At 40.5% G+C, this 25181-nt stretch overlaps 1 protein-coding gene across 6 annotated transcripts in view; it reads right to left on the bottom strand.

The window, feature by feature from the left end:
• Nucleotides 1–23564, bottom strand: part of CASP8AP2 (caspase 8 associated protein 2) — a 40355-nt gene extending 16791 nt beyond the window's left edge. For 3 of the 6 annotated variants that reach the window (XM_030859502.2, XM_030859503.2, XM_060283670.1), the window contains exons 1-4: nt 23504–23564; nt 6526–6608; nt 3706–3774; nt 284–384 (exon numbers count right to left, since the gene is read on the bottom strand). In XM_030859502.2, the coding sequence (XP_030715362.2) occupies nt 284–384; nt 3706–3774; nt 6526–6580 (225 nt within the window). In that variant the 5' untranslated portion in view covers nt 6581–6608; nt 23504–23564. Of the gene's footprint in view, nt 1–153; nt 198–283; nt 385–3705; nt 3775–6525; nt 6609–12262; nt 12337–23228; nt 23317–23503 lie in introns of those variants that run through there. The other 3 variants (XM_060283671.1, XM_060283672.1, XM_060283673.1) reach the window with 3 other exon arrangements.
• Between the last annotated feature and the right edge of the window lie 1617 nt (nt 23565–25181).

Here is a 25181-nt window from a genome sequence, read left to right on the forward strand (position 1 = left end):
TCATGAAAAAATAAAATATTTTATCACACTGATTGCCTGTTGAGATTGTATATGGTCAGACACTTAAATTCAATCAAACAAAATTATAACTAAATTTAGGCAAGCATCCAGAAAACATTATTTTAAAAAGCAGATCTGAAGGCAGAAACTGACTTAAATATTCTTTTAGTCTAAGAGCTGCTTCCCAAACACAGAATGTCTATTCAATAGTAAGCTGATGTCTGTATTTCAGGAGCCACAAAAGAGCAAAGTAACTGTCCTTCAAAATTCTGGTAATCCATACATCATTATATGTTGCCTCCTTTGCAGTTCCTTCTTCAGTCAGGATTTCTTCATATAAATCCAAACAATTTCTGGATGGTACAGAGGATTTGGTAGCACTGTCTAAAACAAAGAAACAAAAAAACCTTACATTAAAATATGTATTTCCAGATTCAATGAAATCCCTGTCAAATCTCCAATGGCATTTTTCACAGAAATAGGAAAAACAATCCTAAAATGTGTATGGAACCACAAGACTGTGAATGACCGCAGCAACCTTGAGAAAGAAGATCAAAGCTGGAGGCACGACACTTCCTGATTTCAAGATATAACACTATAGTAATCAAAACTGTATTTTATTGGCATAAAAACAGACATATGGATCAATGGAACAGAACAGAAAGCCCAGAAATAAACCCAGGTATATATGGTCATAATTTATGACAAAGGAGCCAAGAATATACAATGGGGAAAGGGTAGTCTCTTCAATAAATGATGTTGGGGAAACTGGACAGCCACAAGCAAAAGAATGAAACTGGACCCTTATCTTATAGCACACACAAGAATCAACTCGAAATGAACTAAAGATGTGAATTTAAAACCTGCAACTATACTTAATATCTTGTAATAACCTATAATGGTAAAGAATGTTGGAAATGCCCTGGCGGTCCAGTGGTTAGAACTTTGCACTTCCACTGCAGGAGACATGGGTTGAATCCCTGGTCATGGAACTAAGATCCCGCAAGCAGCGTGGCGTGACCAAAATAAATAAATAATATAAAAAAAGAATATATATACATGTATAACTGAACCACTTTACTGTACACTTGAAACTAACACAACATTATAAATCAACTATATTTCAATAAAAATTTTTTTTAAAAACCAGAAACCATAAAATGCCTAGAAAAAAAATATATATGGGGGTAAGCTTCTGGACATCGGTCTTGGCAATAATTTTCTGAATTTGACACCAAGAGCAAAGGCAAAAGCAAAAAATAAAGAAGTGGGACTACATCAAATTAAAAGGCTTCTTTCTGCACAGCAAAGGAAATCATTAACAAAATAAAAAGACAACTTACGGAACGGGAGAAAATGCTTGCGATTTTTATATACATATGTATCTGATTAGAAGTTAATACCCAAAAATATATAAAGAATTCACACAACTCAACAGAAAAAACTAAAAAATGGGCAGAGGAACTGAATAGACATTTTTCCAAAGAAGACATAAATGGCCAACAGGAACATGAAAAGGTATTTAACATCACAAATCATCAGGGAAATGCAAATCAAAACCACAATGAGGTATCATCTCACACTTATCGGAATGGCTATCATCAAAAATACAACAGGGGGCTTCCCTGGTGGCGCAGTGGTTGAGAGTCCGCCTGCCGATGCAGGGGACATGGGTTCGTGCCCCAGTCCAGGAGGATCCCACATGCTGCGGAGCGGCTGGGCCCGTGAGCCATGGCCGCTGAGCCTGTGGGTCCAGAGCTTGTGCTCCGCAACGGAGCACAGTGAGAGGCCGGCATACCGCAAAAAAAAAAAAAAAAAGAAAAACAACAGAGCTTCCCTGATGGCACAGTGGTTGAGAGTCTGCCTGCCGATGCAGGGGACACAGGTTCGTGCCCCAATCCGGGAAGTGAGCCATGGCTGCTGAGCCTGTGCATCCGGAGCCTGTGCTCCGCAGTGGGAGAGGCCACAACAGTGAGAGGCCCACGTACCGCCAAAAAAAAAAAAACAAAACCAACAGATAAGTATTAGCGAAGATGTGGAAAAAAGGGAACCCTTGTACACTGTTGGTGGGAATCTAAATTGGTATAGCTACCATCAAAAACAGTATAGAAGTTCCTCAAAAAATTAAAAATAGAACTATCATATGATCCAGCAACCCCAGTTCTGGGTATATATTCAAAGGAAATAAAAACTGAATCGCAGATATCTGCACTCCTCTGTTCACTGCAGTATTATTCACAATAGCTAAGATATGGAAACAACCTAGGCGTCCACCAACAGAAAAAGGAATAAAGATGTGGTATATGTGGGTGCATATATGTATGTATACATGTGCGTGTGTGTAAATATATGTGCATATATAAATATATAACGGAATATTATTCAGCCATGAAAAAGGACACCCTGCTATTTGCGACAGCAAGGATGAACCTTGAGGGCATTATGCTAAGTGAAATAAGTCAGAGAGAGAAAGACAAATACTACACAATATCACACGTGGAATCTAAAAAATCCAAATGCACAGAAACAGACACTAAAACGATAGTTACCAAGGGCTGGGGGTGGGGGTAAAGAGGAGATGTTGATCAAAGAGTACAAACTTCCAGCTATAAGACAAATAAATTCTGGGGATCTAATATCCAGCATAGTGATTACAGTTAATAAGACTATATTATATGATCAAAAGTTGCTAAGAGACTAGATCTTAAATAGATGGTAATCATGTGACGCTATGCAGGTATTAGCTAATGCTATGGTGGTAATCATTTTGCAATATTTAAGTGTATAAAATCAATATACTGTACATCTTAAACTTACTTAATGTTATATGTCAATTATAGCTCAATAAAGCTGGGGTAAAAAGAAAAATACATGTGTTAGGCTTTTTGATGTACTGTCTACCTCTACCCAAAGGGCTCTACAATTCTCCATCTCTTGCATTTCATCCAAATCTATACTGATTTCACAGATTAGAATTGGAAAACCAATTTACCTAAAACAAATCTGTCAACAAATCAGGTGTAAGGATCACATTTGTTCGAAGCTTTAGAAGATTTGATTACAGAAAGGTTTTCTCATTTGGATAGGTCATTAGACTCTCGGCATATCATACTCCTACTGATACATTTGAAAATATTTATAGTAACTACCCTTTTCAAAAGTTCTAATATCATGTAGCCTGTGACAGTATGTGTGGTAATATAGGTAGAAATCACCATCAGTTTCGTTTTCAATGGTACAAAATATTTCTGTACAAGGTCCAATTAAATCTGAGACCTAGGGGCTTCCCTGGTGGCGCAGTGGTTGAGAGTCCGCCTGCCGATGCAAGGGACACGGGTTCGTGCCCTGGTCCGGAGGATCCCACATGCCGCGGAGCGGGCTGGGCCCGTGAGCCATGGCTGCTGAGCCTGCGCATCCGGAGCCTGTGCTCCGCAACGGGAGAGGCCACAATAGTGAGAGGCCTGTGTACCGCAAAAAAAAAAAAAAAAAAAAATCTGACACCTAGATGAAAAACAAACCTAAAGGCTAGTTTATTTTATTGATCAAGCTTTGGGCAAAAAAATAATTACCTGAGTATAATGATTTCAAAGAAAAGGCAGATTGTTGAGGAGCTATGAGTTACTCCAGGAATTGTTAACAACAAAATAACACTTCCAACAGACTGACCAAACAAAACGAAAGTATTTTATTATAGAATTTACATACCAGAAACAGCACTGTCCAACCCAGCATATATGTCCAAAGAACCTTCATCATTATTTTTAAGAGGAGAAGCTGCAAAAAAAAAATCAAAGACTAGTTAAAACTGACTCTATGCACTTAGTGGAGTTTTTCTATTCTGACTCTGAAGGACCAGAAAAAGAAAGACTTTATTAGTCCAGTGTCAAAAAAGAAAGTTGTTTAGAAGCTTTTGTACATCCTTATAAACACACACATCTTAGTACACAGGTTTAGACTTAAAAACTCACTTTCAAAAACAAGCTAGTAGGGGCGGGTGTGGGGGTGGGGGTGGTGGGATGAACTGGGAGATTGGGATTAACATATATACACCAGTATTTATAAAATTGGTAACTAATAAGAACCTGCTGTATAAAAATATAAAATAAAATTCAAATATAAAAAAAGAAGAAAAAACCCCCACACTAGTAAGAAGGTTACAACTCCAATAATAGCAGAATAGTTTCTATCAGAACAATCTTCCTGCAAAAACTATAAACTCTAAACAAAATATTAAAAGCTATCTGCAGTCAACGCTCTACCACTAGACTTATTGTGGTGATTTCGCAATATATACAAACATGGAATTATTACATTGTACATCTGAAACTACTATAATGTTATATATAAATTGTACCTAAATTAAAAAAAGAAAAAAAAAGTAATCTGAAGAACTAAAGAGCAATCTAAAGCAGGCAAAAACTGGAGAGAAGAAGACACCTGAAAGAACAGCACTGCATGAATACCCTATCCCCCTTTAATTACAAGTTTTTGTGGAACGATAGGCTCTAGCTGGAGCCACACTTGGCAGTGAAAACTCAGATGGAAACTTCTAGTCCTGATAGCTTAAAGAAACAGAGAAAAAACTTTAGGGGTGATAACAGCAACCACAAAGAGGAAATCCGGAGTGCCACAGAGAGGACTCCTCAAATTGTACCCAAATCTGAATGACCCCCAAATTATACATGTAAAGGTTAGAACTCCCAAAAGTCCAGCTAAAGCTAAAGAAAGTTGAACAGAGATTTCAGCTGCTGTTCACCACAGGGAAGACAGAAGATTAAGTTCAGTCAAGATAAATACCTGCTAAAATTAAAAACACCAGCACTTTTCAGAGGAATATAACAGAATCCAATGTCTCTATAACATTTACAATGTCCAGAATGCAATGCAAAATTACTCATTGGAAATCTTGGTAGAGAAATAAAAACAACTACAAGAACCAAATGAAAATTCTAAAACTGAAAGTACAATATCTAATGTAAAAATTTCAACACACAATACTATTGCACATTTAATAGACTACAGTATAGTGTAAACATAACTTGTAAATGAACCGGAAAACCAAAAAACTCATGCAACTCGCATTATTATGATATATGTTTTGTTATGGAACCAAACCCACAATGTCTCCGTGGTATCTTAACTGCATTTCATGCTTTGAAAACTTTCAATCTGCAAACATGGATACTTAATAAAATCCTGAAGGTTTTTTTTTCTTTAAAAAAAAAAAAAAAAAAATTTCAACAGAAGAGCCAGTAAGCTTGAAGATAGATCAATAAATTATTCAAATGGAAAAACAGAGAGAAAAAGATTAAAAAAAGAGAGAGAGAACAATCTTACTAACTTATAGTATATCAAAAGTTCTCACATACTATATATCCGGAGTCCCAGAAGAAAAGAGACAATGGGGAGGAAAATGATACTAGATCCTAGAAGGATAAAAATGGTAAATAACTGAGTAAATATAAAAGACTAATATTTCAACTTAATTGCTTTTAACTCCTCTTAATTTCTTTAAGATACATACAACAGTTTAAAATAAAAATTACAGCACTGTATCAAGGGTTCACGACATCTTTAACATAAAGGGATGGATGGAGGTTAAACACAACAATATGTACAAGATTATACAACTTACATAAAAAGATTCTTACATTTAAATAAGTAGACTGCAAAATGTTAAAGATGTATATTGCAATCCCTTCAGAAACCAATTGTAAAAAATAATGCAGAGGTGTAGCCAAAAAGCTAATATATAAATTAGAATCGAATTCTAAAATATATTCAAATAATATTTGAAAGAAGGCAAGAAAATCAGAGAGAACAAAAACTGATGAGACAAACTAAAAATTTAAAATGATAGAGGGACTTGCCTGGTGGCACAGTAGTTAAGAATCCGCCTGCTCATGCAGGGGACATGGGTTCAAGCCCTGGTCTGGGAAGATCCCACATGTCGCAGAGCAACTAAGCCCATGAGCCACAACTACTGAGCCTGCACTCTAGAGCCTATGAGCCACAACTACTGAGCCCGCGTACCACAACTACTGAAGTCCACACACCTAGAGCCCACGCTCTGCAACAAGAGAAGCCACCGCAGCGGGAAGCCTGAGCACTGCAACAAAGAGTAGCCCCCCCTGCCTCAACTAGAGGAAGCCCACATGCAGCAACAAAGACTGAACACAACCAAAAAATAATTAATTTGTAAAAATAAAATAAAATGATAGATCTAAATCCAATCACAATAATAAAGGACATTATTGGGTTAACTGGTAAAACTGGTATAAAGATGGTAGATTAAATAAAATTACAGTATTCTTGTTAAATTTACTGAAATTGATAATTATGCTGTTCTTATGTAAGAAAACCAACTTTTTCTTGTGACATACCCACTGAAGTATTTGGAGGTAAAGGACCATAATGTATACAACTTAGTATCAAATGGGTCAGGAAAAAATTGTGTGTGTGTGTGTTTAAAGAAAAAAGTAATAAATAAGTAAACTTAGAAAGACAATTAAAATGAGCTCTTACCAGAAATGACATCAAATAAACTTGTTCCATCACCATTGTCATCATCTGCTGCCATGATCCTATTTCTTTTTGATAGTCGCCATCTAAAGTATTAAATATAAATATTCTCCACTGTTAAAATCAACCTCACAATTCAGAGACTAAACTTAGCTTTAAGTTAAAAGACAACTTTCAAATTTGGACACACTGACAATGTTCACTCTATTGTGATTTTTTTTAAAATATCTAACATTTTCCAAAAGCTAAAACTAGAAAACAAAAATCTTAAACTTGCTGGTATGGTTAACCCATGCCACAAAGTAAATGATGTTAATTTTATAAAGTGGAACAAAATATAAATTAACTTGTATACTTAAATGAGCCAACTATCATAACAGTGCAACTATATGGCGAGTTCTGAGTCCTCTTAGCAAATCATCAAATCTGGTGGTGATCTTGGGGACTCTAGACACATGTGTTTTCACCAATAAAGGAGTAAGATGGGCAAAGAGCAAAGAGTTCGATACTATACTAGGTTGGTAAAGGTGTGGGAAAAGAGTGATGTATATACTCTAATACATCAAGTGTATACTGGTACAAGCTTTATGGAGGCAATATGGCAATAGCTATCAAGTTTCTAAATGCAAACACTCTTTGATCCAACAATTTCATATCTAGTAATTTGCTCTACAGATATACAAGCACATGATTACAAAAATGTGTATACCAGAATATTCAGTGTAGCACTGTTTGTAGCAGCAAGACTAGTAGCAATGTAAGAATCCAAAGCAGTAAAAAAAAAAAAAAAAAAAAATCTGACTTATCTGACATTCTCCATTCTGCCCGTAAAATACATGAATATTGCCTATGGTCAAAGAACTATGGCCACTGTGGCTCCTTGGGGTCACTAAGGCTACCTGTGCCTGCACACTTCTGCTCCCACCAACTGAGATATTCACTTACCAACAACCAGGTGCATTTATTATCAAACCCAATTATGTTTATTTCCTTATTTTTCTAAGTAGTAGTATGATGAAAGATTACATTACCAAAGGGAGTTATTTTCCAGTGAAAACTAGGCTGAGCGTTCTGGAAAGACTAAAAGGCGAGTAGCAAGACACTTACAGTTGCTGCCAAATCAAGTAAGGGTGAGATAATCCAAAATACTGGAAAAGAAAATCTAGTCTGTACTCCGACTGACTCAGAAGTATCGAATTTCTTACTCTAATGAAGAAAGTGCTGGAAATCATAAGCAACGTCTTACGGGTGTGCAAGAAAGAAGTCAGAACTCTAACCATTGGATGTATACTCAAAGAAAAGGTCGTGGTTCTACCACAACAAATACAATTTATATAATTCCTTTAAATAAAATTAAGGTATATGTATATCTTTTTTTCCTCATTCCCCACATTCCCCATTTTTTCCAAATAGCTGAGCTGATTAATCAACTGTTATAATATAGCTTGTGCAATAACTACAAAAGGCACAAATGGCATGATCACATTTGGCAAATAACACAACTGACTCTTGGTAAAGCAAAACTCAACTGATGGAGCAGAAACTCATAGGCTTCCTGACGGTAATCAACTCCTAGCTGTGAAGTGTCACACGGAGAGGGGGCATCAGTCAATGGGTTTTTTACAAAATGGAGATCAATTAATCTAAAGATTTGGTTAAAAAGATGATTTGGTTGAACTGATCAAATAGATCAAAGCTTTCATTGCATACCATTTCACACAGTTTTAGTTTTTACTACTAAAAAAAGATTCTACTTGTCTTGGTAAATTAAAACTGGGAAATACAAAAGTTCTAACAAATCCTGGATCTTTTGTTCCTCATCTGTCTTAAATTTTCTCCAACTGTTCACGGGATCTTTGTCTCCAAACCTTAACTTCTAGGCCCCTATCACCAAATAAATAAATAAATATATATATATATATATATATAAAAATTACTTATAAATTTAAGAGAAAGTGACCATTTCTTAGTCACACCAGATGTAGCATTATGAGATCTTCAAAATTGTTTCTGAGAATAATATATATACATAGCAACATAAAGAAGTTGTCAAAAGAATATATGTGGTTTCTCACTATGTCCTATACATAAAGTTAAAGGAACTGTGGCAATTATGATGTCTCTTTATTCCATATCTACCCTGTGTGATGATGGAGGTAGGCCTTGCAAAGATTTCTCTTTTGCTAGCTGGTGCTACGTACAGCCTTGTCACTAGAGAGTGCTGGAGGGAGCCTGGAAAGGAAGCCAGTTTCTCCTCCTAGTTTCAGTGTGCCTGGCTAGCCAGGCTCCTGCGGGGCGAGCTTTCTCCAGCATTCAGTTCCAGCAGCAGACAGTTTCTCCAGCACTAGGTTCCTGCAAGGGCACAATTTTTCTGCATGCTTGCCTCCTATACGTAAGGCTGCTATTACAATGGGCTCCTGCAGGACACAGCTTTCTCCTGCTAGGCTCATGGAGAGGGCGGCTTCTCCAACTCTTGGATCCCACAGCACCTGACAGCCAGCAACATCCAGGAGCTTCCCCATGCACACAAAGGAAGGTCACTAGAAAGGCACTTAGCAACTTCTCCACCATCCAATTAGCCCTGGCCACACTCTTCCCAATGAGGGGGAGACAGCTCTTCTTCGGATGAGCTATCTCAGCCCTAAAGGTGGTGGCTGATCCTTATATCTGCTATTCCTACATTCCTTAGGGTTATCTTTAACTCTACTAACCAATTCCCAGTTATTCCAACCTCTGTTAATAATTCTTTATACTAAGCTTTCTCTTTTCAAATTACCATGTGGTTTTTGTCTCCTGATTGGACCTTGTCTGATACAGGTAAGCAGTCACAATAGAGGTTTTAACACACCCTTCTCTGCTAATAAAGCAGTTAAAGAGATTTAAAGATACAGCTCTCAACACAAAATTGACAGGTTTGATCTGATGATTTTTATTGATATATTACCTACAGTAAAAGAACTTATATTACTTTCAAGCATATTTATAAAAACTGACAATATATCATAATAGAGTTAGTTTCAACAAATTTCATAAAGTGCTTTTATCAATAAAATTTGAAATTAACAGTGCATTTTCAAATTTCTCAATTCCTTTGGAAATTTACAAACATAGGTCAAAGAACAAACATTAATGGAAACTGGGAAATACATAGAACTAAATAACAATGAATACACCACAAAACAAAATATTTGTGGGGTACAATCAAAATAGTACTTTTAGAGGAAAAGTTATAGCATTAAATAAATTTATAGGAAAAGAATACAAAATATTGAGGTCAACATCCAACTCAAGAAAAAGAACAAAGTAAACTGAAAGAAAGAAACACATAAAAAAGTGAAATTAATAAAAAGAAACTAACACTATAAAGATGAATAAAAATAAACACTGGCTGTTTGAAAAGACAAATCAAATAGGCATATGCCTGGCAAAACTAATAAAGAAAAAGAAAGAAGGCACAAACATTAGGAATAAAAAAGGAGTGACAGCTTCACATATAGCAGAGATTAAGTTATTAACAAAATATATTTGAAAGTTCAATGAAATGGATAGTTTTTTAGAAAAATGTAACTTGCCAAAACTGAAGAAGAAACAGAAAATATGTACACATCTAGGAGGATTAAATTATTTGATACAGTAATTAATATACTCATAAAGAAACTACTAAACCCAGAAAGTTCTACAGGTGAATCCTATCATACCTTCAAAGAACAGATAAACCATAATCTATTCCAGACAACATATAGGAAAAAAAGAAGGCTGAGAGACAAATATGTTTATTAGGTTAGTATAGTCTAGACATCAAAACTGGGCAAAGACAGGGCAAAACAGGAAAATTACAAGACAGGAAAACTATAAGTCAATCTTTCTTATGAACATAGAAATAGCCTTTAAAAAAATTAGCCAGCTGCAGCCAGCAAGACATTAAACAAAGAACAAAAACAAAAATACACTACTGACAAGTAAGATTTATCTCCAAAAATGCTAGGATAGTATAGCATTAAAAACTCAATTCATACAAGCACTGTCTTCTAGTTGATAAAGTTGCTTCCCAGCGGGGTATGAGTTGTTAGTTCTGATACTGTTATATGTGTATATTGGAATTGAACAATTTAAATAGATGGGTGGTAGATGGTGGGAGCCAGGTTTCTTGCTACTGAAGTGGAAGGTTACAGAAAAGCAAGAGAACACACTAAAAATGATCCCTGTGGTAATGGATTATAGTTGAAGACATCAGTAAGAACTCACATTTAACTTAACATAGATACAGATGATTATATACAGAAATATTTTCAGGTATATGTATATACATCAGTTAGTAGACACATATGTACTATTTCTTTGCTCCACCAGCAAAGTAGCAATAAGCACAAGGAGTATCCATATCTTGGCTTCTAATACTATTCTCCATTAAGATGGACCAGGGCTTCTTGAAGAAATGGCTGATTCTAAGACAAGGGCAGAAAATGCACAAGATGAACATGGAGCATCTTACAGTGCAAGAAAGTAAGGAAGTGTCAAAAAAAAAAAAAAAAAAGAAACTAACAGAGGTATGTCAAAGAGGCACTGGAACCAATTGAAAGAGTTTTCAATAGCCAAAGCTGGAACAATTTGAGCAACAAATTAAAGTAGTACTGGATTATAACCCAAAGCATAAAATAAACATACATGGTCCACACTGATATAAGTAAATTAGTAAATGGAGAAGAAACAGATCTTCCATGCAGAATTCCAAATAAATTATGTTGATACTCCACTCTAAAGCAGGCAGGGCCTAATTTCCCACTCCTTAAATGAGGGCTCTGCACTGTGACTTATTTCCAAAGAGTAGAGTATGGAATTGGGTGGGGGGCTAACTTTATGGTGAAGAAACCTGACAAACATTACTTCAGTCAAAGGATCAAGCCAACATCAACAGTCATAAATCATGCTGATAATATGTACTCTTGATATATGATGAAAATGGCATTTTACCTTTGATCTTCCCAAAACCCATAACCTCAGTCTAATGATGAGATAAACATCAAATTCTCATTAGAGGATTATCCTACAATATACCTGTCTAGTACTCCTCAAAACTGCTAAGGACACCAAAAACAAGGAATGAGAGAAAATGCCACAGTCGAGAAGAGCCCAAGAAGACATGACAACTAAATGTAATATGGTGTCCTGAAACAAAAAAAAGGACAGATATTGGGTAAAAATAAAGGAAATCTGAATAAACTATGGACTTCAATTAATAATAATGTATCGGGGCTTCCCTGGTGGTGCAGTGGTTGAGAGTCCGCCTGCCGATGCAGGGGACACGGGTTCGTGCCCCGGTCCGGGAAGATCCCACATGCCGCGGAGCGGCTGGGCCCGTGAGCCATAGCCGCTGAGCCTGTGCTCTGCAACAGGAGAGGCCACAAGAGTGAGAGGCCCGCGTACCGCAAAAAAAATTAAAAATTAAAAAATAATGTATCAATTTTTTCATTAATTATAAGAAATTATCCTAAGATATTAATAGCAGCGAAAACTGGGGGTGTAGGGTGACATATGGGGATTCTCTGTACTTCCTAATTTTTCTGTAAATCTAAAACTGATCCAACAATAGTCTACTAACTAAAAATTAGTATATTTCATGCTAGATTAGAAAAGAAAAAATATGATCATCTCAACCTCTGCATAGGAAGGGCATATGGTAAAGTTCAACACTAATTTTCAGCAAAGTTGGAGTTTATGAAAGTTTAAGATGGGACCTTACAGGAATTCCTTTGCGGCCCAGTGGTTAGGACTCCGACTCTATGCTTCCATCGCAGGGGGCACGGGTTCGAGAACTAAGATCCCACATGCTGGGCAGTGCAGCCAAGAAGAAAAAGATGGGAACTTTCATAAACTGATAGAAGACGTATTTCTACTAAAAAAACCCAAAACCCCTCACATTGGGACTTCCCTGGTGGCGCAGAGGTTAAGAGTCCACCTGCCAATGCAGGGTACATGGGTTCGAACCCTGGTCTGGAAAGATCCCACATGCCGCTGAGCAGCTAAGCCCATGTGCCACAACTACTGAGCCTGTGCTCTAGAGCTCACGAGCCACAACTACTGAGCCTGTGTGCCACAACTACTGAAGCCCACGTGCCTAGAGCCCATGCTCCAGAACAAGAGAAGCCACCGCAATGAGAAGCCCGTGCACCGCAATGAAGAGTAGCCCCCGCTCGCCACAACTAGAGAAAGCCCGTGTGCATCAACGAAGACCCAATGCAGCCAAAAATAAATAAATAAATTTATTTAAAAAAAACAAAACCCTCACGTTAATCATCATGCATGATGTTAAAACCATAGAAGCATCTCCTTCAAAGTCAAGCTTGCTTCTATTAGCAAAAAGAGTAAAACATGAAATGAGACAGAACTGGAAAGGAAGAAACAAAGCTGCCATTATTCACACTATGATCACCTATACAGAAAATCTACAAATTATTAGAACTGGTAAGAGTTTCTCAAAGTTGCTGAATGTAAGATTATACACAAAAGCAACAGGTTTCCTATATGACAGCAAACAGTTTTTAAACATAACTGATAAGAAGATATTATTCACAACAACAAAACTATAAGGTACATAGGAATTAATCTAATACAAGATCTTTATGGAGAAAATAATAAAAGATCTAAATCAGGAATTTGAAAACCTTTTCTTCTTCTTTTTTTTTTTTTTCTGGCCATGCCGTGAGGCATGCGGGATCCTAGGTCCCCGACCAGGGATTGGACCTGCCCCCTACAGTGGAAGTGCAGAGTCCTAACCACTGGACCTCCAGGGACATCCCCTGAAAACCTTTTCTTCTTAAAGGGTCAGGAAGTAGGCATTTTATGCTTGTAGACCATCTGGTCTGTCACAAGGACTTACTTAACTGCTGCTGTAGCTCCAAAACAACCACAGACAACTCGTAAATGAATAGAGGCAGCTGTGTTCCAATAAAACTTTATTTACAAGAACAGGCAGCCTACCTCTGCTCTAAATAAATGACAAAATATGTCTCAATCATTTTTAGGAAAACTCAACATCAAGGTTGGCAATTCTCCCTAACTTTATCTATAAACTCAATGCAATCCCAAACTTAACAAGCTGACCATAAAATTCAAATTGAAGTGCAAAGGGCCTAGGAGAGTCAGGACATATTTTATTTTGATGGGGAGAGAGTAAATTTTTTATTGAAGCATAACATAAAAATAGAAAAAAGCCCAAATCATAAGTAGACAGTCCTGTATTTTTCACATACTGAACACATCCATGGAATTACCACTCAGATCAAGAAACAGACCATTACCAGCACCCTAGAAGTACTCCTTGGGCCCCCTTAAAGCCACTATCCCCTCCAAAATGTTGGCAAAAATGTGTGGAGAATAAAAGCATACACATTGCCGAGGACTTGCTTGGTAGGAGGGGAAGGACTTGCATGTCAATGGAGGAGAGGGAGGTATCTGTGAAGATCTCTGTAGATTCCAAATGAGAATATTAACCTTGGAGGAAAGGCAGACATGGAGAACTGTAAGTAAAACAGCCTAGTTGAAACAGACCTCAGAACAGGATTGGGAGACAAAACTAAAATTTCATTGGTGTCAAACAGAAGATACTAAATGTCAAACCAACGTATCTGGTCTTGAACTTCCAGAAGATAAGAGCACTGAAGGTTTGTGAGTTAGTACACTGATATAAAGAAAGGAAAGAGGAAGACTAACTTGTGGAATGAACTGGAAAGACAAAAGTGTAGGAAAAGAAACTGGGAGGGAGGCTACTATAAAGGTCCACATGATAAGACTTAACCCAAGATGGAGATAGTCAGAACGAAAAGAGTGATTACATGAGGCATAATAATGGAAGAAAGTAAATTACGTAAGTGCCTGGATATGGAAAATATAAACTATCATCTCCTGCCTCAATTCACTCTCAAGCTAAAAGCTGCCATTATCTTTGACTCTTTCTTAGCACCACACTCACTTTCAAGCAGTCACAAATTCTTAGTGATCTTTAAATCTCTCAAATTAGTGTCTCCTTTGCACTGTCACCGTTCCAGTTTCAGATACAATTATTTCTCACTTAAATTATTATAAAAGTCTCCTAGCTAGTTTCTACACTACCAATATCTTTTTCCTCTTACCATTTTCCACACTGAGGCCAAAATTAACCCTGTTTATGTCTAGCCTGTGTTTCTCTCCCAGGTCAGAAACCTTCAACAGCTACCCCCAAATAAAATTATCAAGTTGAGCTTCCCTAGCGCAGAACCCAAGGCCTTTCTAGAAATATCTATCAGTGCTTTTCTATTTCTGTTTCTCTCACACACTCCAGCCACAGCCACCACAGCACGTTTCTGTAATGCAAGTTAGCACATACATTATTGAGAAATAGAGAAATGATGTCAGTATAACCCAGAAATTATGTTGGTTCAGATGGAGTTCTTTCCCAGGATGTTAAAGTTTTGCACCATTAATGAACAGCAGCTAAACACAGCAAGCAAGAAGGAATCTAGTCCTGTACCTGCCACCCTTACCCTAGATACCCATCACTCCCCTTTATTCCTCTAGTCTCAGTACAGCCGCAGGCTCTGTCTTGCATGGGCTTAAGCTTGGTTTCCCTCAATCTTTGTGGGAGGCAGGATGGGGGACAAAGCCAAACACAAGGCAATGAGCCAGAGCCATTCAGTCCACCGTCACAAGATTTCACATGAAATCTCTGCATCTGCCTCTGTACCCACAACCTCTGATGTTTATGTCCCTCTGCTTGTTGCCGCAATCCTTCCTTATTCCTCCTTCCATCAAGCTATCTTCATCCTTATTTTTTCTTGACGAAAAGACCTATATTTACTGAGATACTTATTTACTAGGAATTTAACATGTCTTTTAACTGTGCCGATATTTTAATTACAATTGATATTGTTCCTGTTGCTGCTCCAGTAATATGAGTAGATAGGCTTTGAGTATTCTGCTCCTATTTTTCCCATAAACCCTGTCTTAGTGAGTGATTTTGCAGAAGTAAAGGTTTTTCAAGAATACATATAACATTAGAGCAGAAATATCTGTACTTGCAGTTCCTGAAATATGCCATGTACTTCAGCTCCACAATATCTTGCTCGTTCTGTTTCCTCACCTGGACTGCTCATTCCCTTCCCAAGCCCAGCTACCACACAAAAAATAAATAAATTAGGGACTTCCCTGGTGGCGCAGTGGTTGAGAGTCCACCTGCCAATGCAGGGGACACGGGTTTGAGTCCTGGTCCGGGAAGATCCCACATGCTGCGGAGCAACTAAGCCCGTGCACCACAACTACTGAGCCTGCGCTCTAGAGCCTGCGTGCCACAACTACTGAGCCCGCGAGCCACAACTACTGAAGCTCGCACGCCTAGCGCCTGTGCTCCGCAACAAGAGAAGCGAATGCAATGAGAAGCCCACGCACCGCAACTTAAGAGTAGCCCCCGCTCACCGCAAGTAGAGAAAGCCCACACGTAGCGACGAAGACCCAATGCAGCCAAAAAAAAAAAAAACCTTTTTAGAGGCATAGTTAATTCCCAATCCCTTATTCTATCAACATGCTGAACATGTCATTATTGCATTTACCAATCTCTACTGGAATCATTTGCCTTCTAAAGTGTTCCTTAAACTTTAACATGCAACAGAAAATCCTGGAGAAGTTTCGTAAGGCACAGCATTGAGATCACAATGCTTGTGATGCCTCCAGGGACTGCAGGCAGGGTCTGGCCCCTGCAAACTCCTCTCCCTGACTCTTCCTCTAGTGCCTCTTTCAGGTGCTCACATGCACATTGTTCCTTCCTGTCTCAGGAAATTTGCAGATGCTGTTCCTTCTACCTAAAAAAGCTCTTCACCTCCATCACCTAGTTCTCTCCCCTAAATCAGCTAGACTTCAGCTCAGTTGTCACTTCTTCCAGGAGATCCTCCATGTCTCCCGTCTCCCTCTCTTCACCAGCCTTATGGGGCCATGGTAGGCCTATCCCAGGATCCCCAAGGACCTTGTAGGTTATGTTAAGGCATTTCCTCTTCTATCTAGAAGAGAACAGGGAGCCACCAAAGTGTTGCCAGCCAGGAAAGACAGGATCAAATATGCTGGTAGGTCTGGGGCTAGAGAATTATGAACAGCAGCAGGCAGCTTACTTGGGACACAGACGACTTTTGCTCAACGAACACTGGCCTCATCCTACCTCCCCAGGGGATCTCCAGTAATTCCCTATGGTAGTGTTTTCCAGAATGGGGCATGACTATCACTGGGGGCTCTAGGGATAATTTTAGTGGCATATAACCAAATATTTTTCAAAGATGAACATATTTATTTCAATGGGGATTCAAAAATAAAACTTGCATTCTAAACCCATGATTTCATGGCTGTTATTGCTTAGGACAAACTTCATGTGGTTGATACTCAACTGACTAACTAAAGCTTGGGGCCTCTTGCTCAAGTCAAACTTGCCAAGTACCCTGAAAAATCCCTCCACTTCTTTCTCTATACAACTCTCCTGTCTGAAATGTCCTTCCAACCCCCTGCTTTGGAAATTCTACATACCCTTCAAAGTCTCAGTTGAATCCCCGCTCAGGAAAGTGGCCTTCAATTACGGTAGGAGATTGGCAGAGTGGTTAAAAACTAAGGCTTACCAAATGTAAATTTTGGACTTTGGGTGATAATCAGGTATCAATGTACCAATGATTGTGTATCAATGGTGTACAATGTTCACTAATTGTAACAAATGCAACACTCTGTTGTTAGATGTTGATAGAGGGAGGAAGTTGTGTGTTGGCGCAGGAAGCATATGCAAACACTCTGCATTTTTGCTCAATTTTGCTGTGAACTTAAAAATGCTCTAAAAAAATAAAGTCTATTAAAAAAAAAAGAAAAGAAAAACCTGGGGAACTTAAAACACAAGATTTGACAGGCCCGTTTCCAAAGTTTCTGATTCAGTAGGTCTGAGATGAGGCTTGAGAACTGAATTTCTAAAAAGTTCGCAGGTAATGCTGCTGGGGATCACACTCTGAGAACTATTATTTTAGACCAGTGCTGCCCAACAGAGCTTTCTATGATGATAAAAAATGTTCTATATCTGAGCTGTCCAGTATGGTAGCTACTAGCCACATGTAGCTATTGAGTACATGAAATATGCACAGTGTGAATGACCATTAGTTTCCTATTGCTGCTCTACCAAACTTCATGGCTTAACACAAATTTATGACCTTACAGTTCTGGAGGTCAGAAGTCTCACTGGTCTAAAAATCAAGGTTCAGGAGGGCTGCATTCCTTCTGGAGGCTGTAGGGGAGAAACTGTTCTTTGCTCTTTCCAGTTTCTAGAAGCTGCTTATGTTCCTTTGCTGGTGGCTCCTTCTTCCACCTTCAAAGCCAATAGTGTGACATCTCACCTCTTGACCTCTGCTTCCATGGTCAGACTTGCTCCCCTCTCCACCTTCCTCATGCTTCCGTCATCACATGGCCTTTCCTGTCACTTACTCCCCTGCTTCCCTCTTAAGGACCCTTATGATAATACTGGCCAACTGGATAATCCAGGATACTCTACCCATTTCAAAATCCTAATCACATCTGCAAAGTTTCTTTTTTTTGGAGGGGGGCCCACATCACGTGACTTGCGGGATCCCAGTTCCCCAACCAGGGATTGAACCCATGCCCCCTGCAGTGGAAGCAGAGTCCTAACCACTGGACCTCCAAGGAATTCCCTCCAAAGTTTCTTTTGCCACGTAAAGCAACATATTCATAGGTTCCTGGGATTAGAACATGGACATATTGGGGAATCCATTATTTGGCCTAACACACTAAGGATGATGTTTATAAATTTTATTTATTTATTTGGCTGTGTTGGGTCTTCATTTCTGTGCGAGGGCTTTCTCTAGTTGCGGCGAGTGGGGGCCACTCTTCATCGCGGTGCGCGGGCCTCTCACTGTCACGGCCTCGCCTGTTGCGGAGCACAGCCTCCAGATGCGGAGGCTCAGTAGCTGTGGCTCACGGGTCCAGTTGCTCCGCGACATGTGGGATCTTCCCAGACCAGGGCTCGAACCCATGTCCCCTGCACTGGAAGGCAGATTCTCAACCACTGCGCCACCAGGGAAGCCCCGAGTTGGATGTTTAAACTGTAATTAATTTTAATTAATTTAAAGTTAAGGGACTTCCCTGGTGGTCCAGCAGTTAAGACTCCACGCTCCCAATGCAGGGGGCCTGGGTTTGATCCCTGGTCAGGGAACTAGATCCCACATGCCGCAACTAAAGATCCCGCACGCTGCAAATAAGATCCCATGTGCCGCAACTAAGACCAAGCGCAGCCAAAAAAAAAAAAAGGATGATTAAAAAAAATGTTAAGTTACAGAGGGAATTCCCTCTTTAACTTTATTACAATTTAATTACAATTGTGGTTATTACAATTTAATAACACATAACTAGCTCTAAATGCTATTGGGCCCTTGTAAAAAGGTAAGGTGTCTGAATACTTTCCTAAGGTGACAAGCTCCTAGACGTCACTACTTTATTTTCTACCACTGCAAAGCAGTTTGGATTAAACATTTGATGGGCAAACACAAGGAGGTCAGGATAGAGAGCAAGAACTGCCACAAAAAGTAGCGGTACCAGATCAGATTTATAGACTCCTCTGCTGCCCCTCAGTGCTTGAAAATTAGGATATGTTTGTACTAAAAAACAAGCAACAGTCAGCAATAAGATGCTAAAGTTAATAAACACATTCCTGTAAGTCCAAGCTCACCAAGTCCAAAACCAAAAAAGATCACCTGTCAACATTTGTCACCTCCTGACACTGCTACTTCTTTAAGTAGCATCCCTACTGATGCTACCCTACAACGCTTCTCCCACTTTTCCTCATTCTTGCTATCGAAATTTGTTTCAGACCCCCCACTATAGCTATCTAGCTATCTGCCCTCTCCAAACACATGTTACACACAACAGTTCGGTTAGTTCTTCCAAAGCAATCCTGCTCCTCTCACTTCCTGCTCAAAAACTTTGTATTACTTCCCAATGTCTACTGAATAAAGTCAAGAAAGGCACCTACCTTTCTAGCCCTATCACTCACTATCTCAAGGTTTCCAAAACCCCACGGTTCAGTGAAACTGGGTTTGTGTTCGCAAACACACTTCCTGACACCATCTCCCTGCATCTATCTAAGAGTCCACAAGCAAGCCTGGGTTTCAATACCCAGAGGTTAGAATGTGAGAATTGAGATTGTAGAAAAGTCCAGTGATATAATTACGATACTTGGACTTCATCCACTACGGAATGAGGGAACCACTGAAGGCTTTTAAAGCAGAGAAATATCATGATCAAATCTGCTTTTCAGACGTTCAACTCTAGCAAGAAGAGTATAGAAAATATTAGTGGCAAGGGAGATAGAAAATGCTATTAAAACATGCAGGAGAGGGGTTTGCCTGGTGCGGCAGTAGTTGAGAATTCGCCTGCCAATGCAGGGGACATGGGTACGAGCCCTGATCCGGGAAGATCTCACATGCCGCAGAGCAACTAAGCCTGTGCGCCACAACTATTGAGCCTGTGCTCTAGAGCCCGCGAGCCACAGCTACTGAAGCCTGCACGCCTAGAGTCTGTGCTCCACAGCAAGAGAAGCCACAGCAATGAGAAGCCCACGCACCGCAACTTAAGAGTAGCCCCCACTCCCCAAGGGCTTCCCTGGTGGCGCAGTGGTTGAGAGTCCGCCTGCCGATGCAGGGGACATGGGTTCGTGCCCCGGTCCGGGAGGATCCCACATGCCGTGGAGCGGCTGCACCTGTGAGCCGTGGCCGCTGAGCCTGCGCGTCCGGAGTCTGTACTCCGCAACGGGAGAGGCCACAACAGTGAGAGGCCCGCATACCGGAAAAAAAAAAAAAGAGTAGCCCCCGCTTGCCGCAACTAGAGAAAGCCTGCGCGTAGCAACGAAGACCCAACACAGCCAAAAAAAAAAATGCAGGAGACAATGAGGGATGACTAAGTTATTAGTGGAAATAAAGACTAGGACCAGACCTGAAAGATTTCTGTAGCAGAATCAAAAAGATTTTAAGGGAATGGGTATTCAAATATCCAATCTTGCCTGTTTCAAAATCACAGCCTGAGCTGTCTTTTCAAAATGCAAATCTGATCATGTTTCCTCCTCTGCTTAAAACCCTTCAGTGCTTCCAGCTGATCTTAGGTTAAAAAACAAATTTTGTCACAAGTCTTCTTACCAAGCCCTGAGTGACCCGGCCTCTCCCCACTCCTCTAGGGTTAGTCTGTGGCATTCTCCCCCATTCTCTGCCCTGATCATATTGGCCTTCCTTCAGCTCCTAGAACACAGTTTGCCCCTCCCACCACAGCGCCTCTGCAGGGAGTGTTTTTTCCTCACTGTTCTCCTTCACTCAACTCATCTATGTGTGTTACTGTGGCTTAAGTAATGTTTGAGCCTTCCCTGGCTACCCTTTCTCTCCACTAGGTCAGGTCCTCTGTTAAATATTCTTCTACCACTTTGTCCTTTCTCTACATGGCCTCTTTTCAGTTTATGATTACATTTTTTTGTGGGATTCCTAGAGAAATATCCACCTCACCCGCTAGGCTATAAGCTCCACTAAGAACAGGCCTGGCTCTGTTCTGTTCACCATTGTACCCCCACCTCTCAGCACAGAGCCTGACAAGTTGGTAGGTAATAAAAAAAATATTTGCTGAATTAATCAAAATCCCAATTTGTTACAGACAACTCTGCAGTTCCTAGCTTTAATAACAAGGTAGTCATGCTTTTAACTGAAATGGAGAACCAAAGAAGCCATGTTGAATTATCTATCGAACATCCAGCAGAAAATGTCTAAATAGACAGTTGGAAAATGGAGTATATAGCACAGAAGACAAAATTGCTACTATTTGCAATAGCCAAGACATGGAAGCAACCTAAAAGTCCATCGAGAGATGAATGGATAAAAAAGATGTGGTACATATATACAATGGAATACTACTCAGCCCATAAAAAAGAATGAAATATTGCCATCTGCAGCAACATGGATGGACCCGGAGATTGTCATACTGAGTGAAATCAGAAAGAGAAAGCCAAATACCATATGCTAGCACTTATACGTGGAATCTAAAATATGATGCAAATGAACTTATTTACAAAATAGAAACAGACTCTCAGACATAGAAAACAAATCTATGGTTATCAAAGGGGAAAGGGGATGGGGAAGGGATAAATTAGGAGTTCGGGATTAGCAGATACACACTACTATATATAAAATAAACAACAAGGTCCTGTAGCACAGGGAATTATATTCGATATCCTATAATAAAGCATAATGGAAAATAATATGAAAAAGAATATATATATACATATACATAAATATATAACTAAATCATTTTGCTGTACACCAGAAACTAGCACAACATTGTAAATCAACTATACTTCACCAATTAAAAAAAAAAGACGTAATTGCTGTAGCTGGGATTACTCTTGAAATTATAAAGGCCAGTGATTCTCTTGAAAAGGAAAAGAGGAAGGAGAGGAGGAAAACTTATGTATCAGAATCTCTTGCAAAGAACGATTTTTCACACTTGCTCTCACTTTTCCTCAAATGAGGATCTCAATATACACTGAGAGTTGCTTGTGATAGGAGAGTTGCACCTAAGTGAAGAGGCAAAATTTTCAAAGTTGAGAACCAAGAAAAGAGTTGCAAGCTCACTCATAATCTTTTGAGGAACAATCCCAATGGATTCAGATGTGAAGTCGAAGCAGATGAGAAGGATCACCGAGACTTTTGTGAAAGGACAACGTCTTTAAGAGACAGTTTCCTTTAAGAAAAAAATCGAGGGAATGAAATAAACATTTGTAGTGAAAAACAAAAATGTGTAGAGGAAGAGTCAGGGGAGAGGGGAGTGTATTTTTAGGCTCATGGGAAACATTTAATACAGCGAGAACCCTAAAAAGATGTTAAGGGGAAAAGAATAACAAACGCCACATATACTGTACACTATGTGCCAAACACTGTCCTAAATGCTCTAGATACATTATCAATTTACTTTAAATACTCCCAAAAGTTCTGTGGGGTACAGACTATTCTTTTTCCCAATTTACAGATGAGGAAACAGATAAGAGAAACTTGCCCCAAGGTCAAACAGCTGGTAAAAAGCATATCTGGGCTTAGATCCCAGCTGTCTCTAAAGCCAGATGACAAAATCAAGAATATTCATTAGACAGAAGAGTATAACAAATTTTTTTAACGGGCGAGCTCTTGTAAAATGGCAAGAAACGCCAGGAGATAACTGGAGTATGGGGATTCTGGCCCTGAAGGCCTCTGTCCGCCTCCAATCAAAGGAGCCCTGAGTGAGATGGGGGAGCCCTGAGTGAGATGGGGGAGGGGCCCCGAAGAGAGGCAAGGTTTGGAACTGGAGCTGTGGTGAACGGTAAAGACCAGAGAAGAATCAGAATCAATGCCAACTTGATGCCTGAAGCGCAAATCCTGAGATTCTACGAATTACACATTCACATCTGATTTAGGGCCTACTATGTGTTAGGCATGACTCTCTTCGCTGTAGAGATTAAGATAGACAACTTCTCTGGGCGTAATAGGAGAGGAAACAACCAACATCAACGATCACCAGACACAGGAAAAACCCATTCCTCCAGAAAACCCCATCCGAAAGGTTTAAGAGTACATTCCAAGGGAAGATTGGTTTTGGGGGGGAGGGGCAGGAAGAGCGGTCGAAAGGACACTTCCTACCTGCCCTCACCCTCGTCCCCGCCCGCGCCCGGATACTCTCGAGGGACCACAGAGGGATTGGGGGTGAAAGCCCAGAAGCTGCATCCGAGGGCGGCGGGAACGCGGCTTCCTGGGAGCCCCGGACATCAGACGCGCCATCCCCCCGCCACAGACTCCGCCGCTGCCTTCAACTCCCTGGCTCCCCGGACGCCGCCGGCCTCCGCTCAGAGTACTACCGCGCAGTGCAACCTCTTCCCCAGCAGCCCCGCGCAGACCAGAACCCCACAGCAACTTACCCGCCCCGCCTGGCCCAAGGCAACCTGGGGTCCTTTCTGGACACCGAGGTCTCGCTGGAGTCTCCACCAATGCCAGAGCGCTATCAGCACGTGGAGGCGGGACTGAGCGCCCACGGCCAATCAAGTCAGACGCAAAGCACGTCCCCGGCGCACATTCCTAGTTCCCGCCTTTGGGAGGGATTAAAAAAACACGGTTGGCGCCAAACTCCCGTAGTCTTCTAGGGGCTTCAGGAAAAGGGGCGGGGTCTGAGCTGACGGGGAAGGAGGGGCGCGGCTCCGCTACCGCAGGGGCAGAACGTTGGCCGATGTAGGGGCGGTGTCTGGGAGAAGATCTTTAATGAAAGGGAAAGTAACATCTGAGAAGGCCCTGTCATTTATTTAGTTATTCTTTTTAAAATAAATTTTTATTTATTTATTTTTGGCTGTGTTGGGTCTTTGCTGCTGCGCGCGGGGGCCACTCTTCGTTGTGGCGCGTGGGATTCTCACTGCGGTGGCTTCTCTTGTTGCGGAGCACGGGCTCTAGGCGCGTGGGCTTCAGTAGTTGCGGCACTCGGGCTCAGTAGTTGTGTCCCGGACTCTAGAGGGCAGGCTCAGTAGTTGCGGCGCACGGGCTTAGTTGCTCCGCGGCATGTGGGATCTTCCCGAACCAGAGCTTGAACCCGTGTCCCCGTGTTGGCAGGCGGATTCGCAACCACTGCGCCACCAGGGAAGCCCTATTTAGTTCTTTATTCTATTAATTCGATTGATTGTTAACCGAGTAAGCACTGTTTTCCCTCAGACACTTTACTGAATGATAAGCAATTTACCTCAGGGAGTTTGGAGCTTCAAGGAGGGGATACCAGGCCAGTGGGGTGGGAGAGAGAGGAGTGCTTTTTAGAGGTAGACTACCGACGTCGTCTCTTAGAACCTGCAGGAATCTGAGGTGCCTGTAGGGTCTAGCCTCCGGAGGCTGGGCCTGCGCCATTGATTGGTGGGGAAATAAAGCCAACTTCCGCTGCTGCCTCAACGAGGGATTTTATCTTGATCCCTAGTCCTTTCCTCCTGTTTTGTCCACTTTAACAATTTGCAACTGTCATAACAATTTATTGCATATTTTTAAAGTTTTCAAAAAGGCCCCATTTGGGAGAAAATGTTCTCTGGAAGAATACTGGTTTCCTAGATTCTCCCCCAACCACCTACCTTCGCTTCTGAAGAGAAGTTAGTCAGCCAGCATTCCAGGTAGTGGAAAGGGAAAGAGTAGACGGTGTGCAATCACAAGGCATTCGGTGTTGCTGGAGCATAAAGCGCGAGGTGAGGCTGGAGAGGGAGGAAGGGGTGAGACTTTGAAGCCGCCATAAGGGCTCGTCTTAGGGCGGGGTTGGGGAGCGCCACTGAAGGATTTTAAGCTTGGGGTGCTGGTGATCTCATTTGCATTAGTAAGATCTGTCGGCCTTGAGAAGCAGGATTTTGAGATGCTGTTGCTGTGATCCAGGCTAGAGAAGATGAGGACCTGAGGGAGATGGCAGGTAGGCTAGGGGATTGATTTTAGAATATGTAGGAGATGAAAGTGACAAAACTTAGCAATTGGTTGAATACTGGTTTTCACCATGAGTGCTTAATGATAGCATTCATCAAAAAATATTTATTGAGAAAATAGCATATGTGCCTCAAAAATAACTTAAGATTTCCAGCAAAATTA

The sequence above is a fragment of the Globicephala melas genome, chromosome 14 (assembly GCF_963455315.2).
Source record: "Globicephala melas chromosome 14, mGloMel1.2, whole genome shotgun sequence".
In the NCBI taxonomy this organism is placed as follows: Eukaryota; Metazoa; Chordata; class Mammalia; order Artiodactyla; family Delphinidae; genus Globicephala; species Globicephala melas.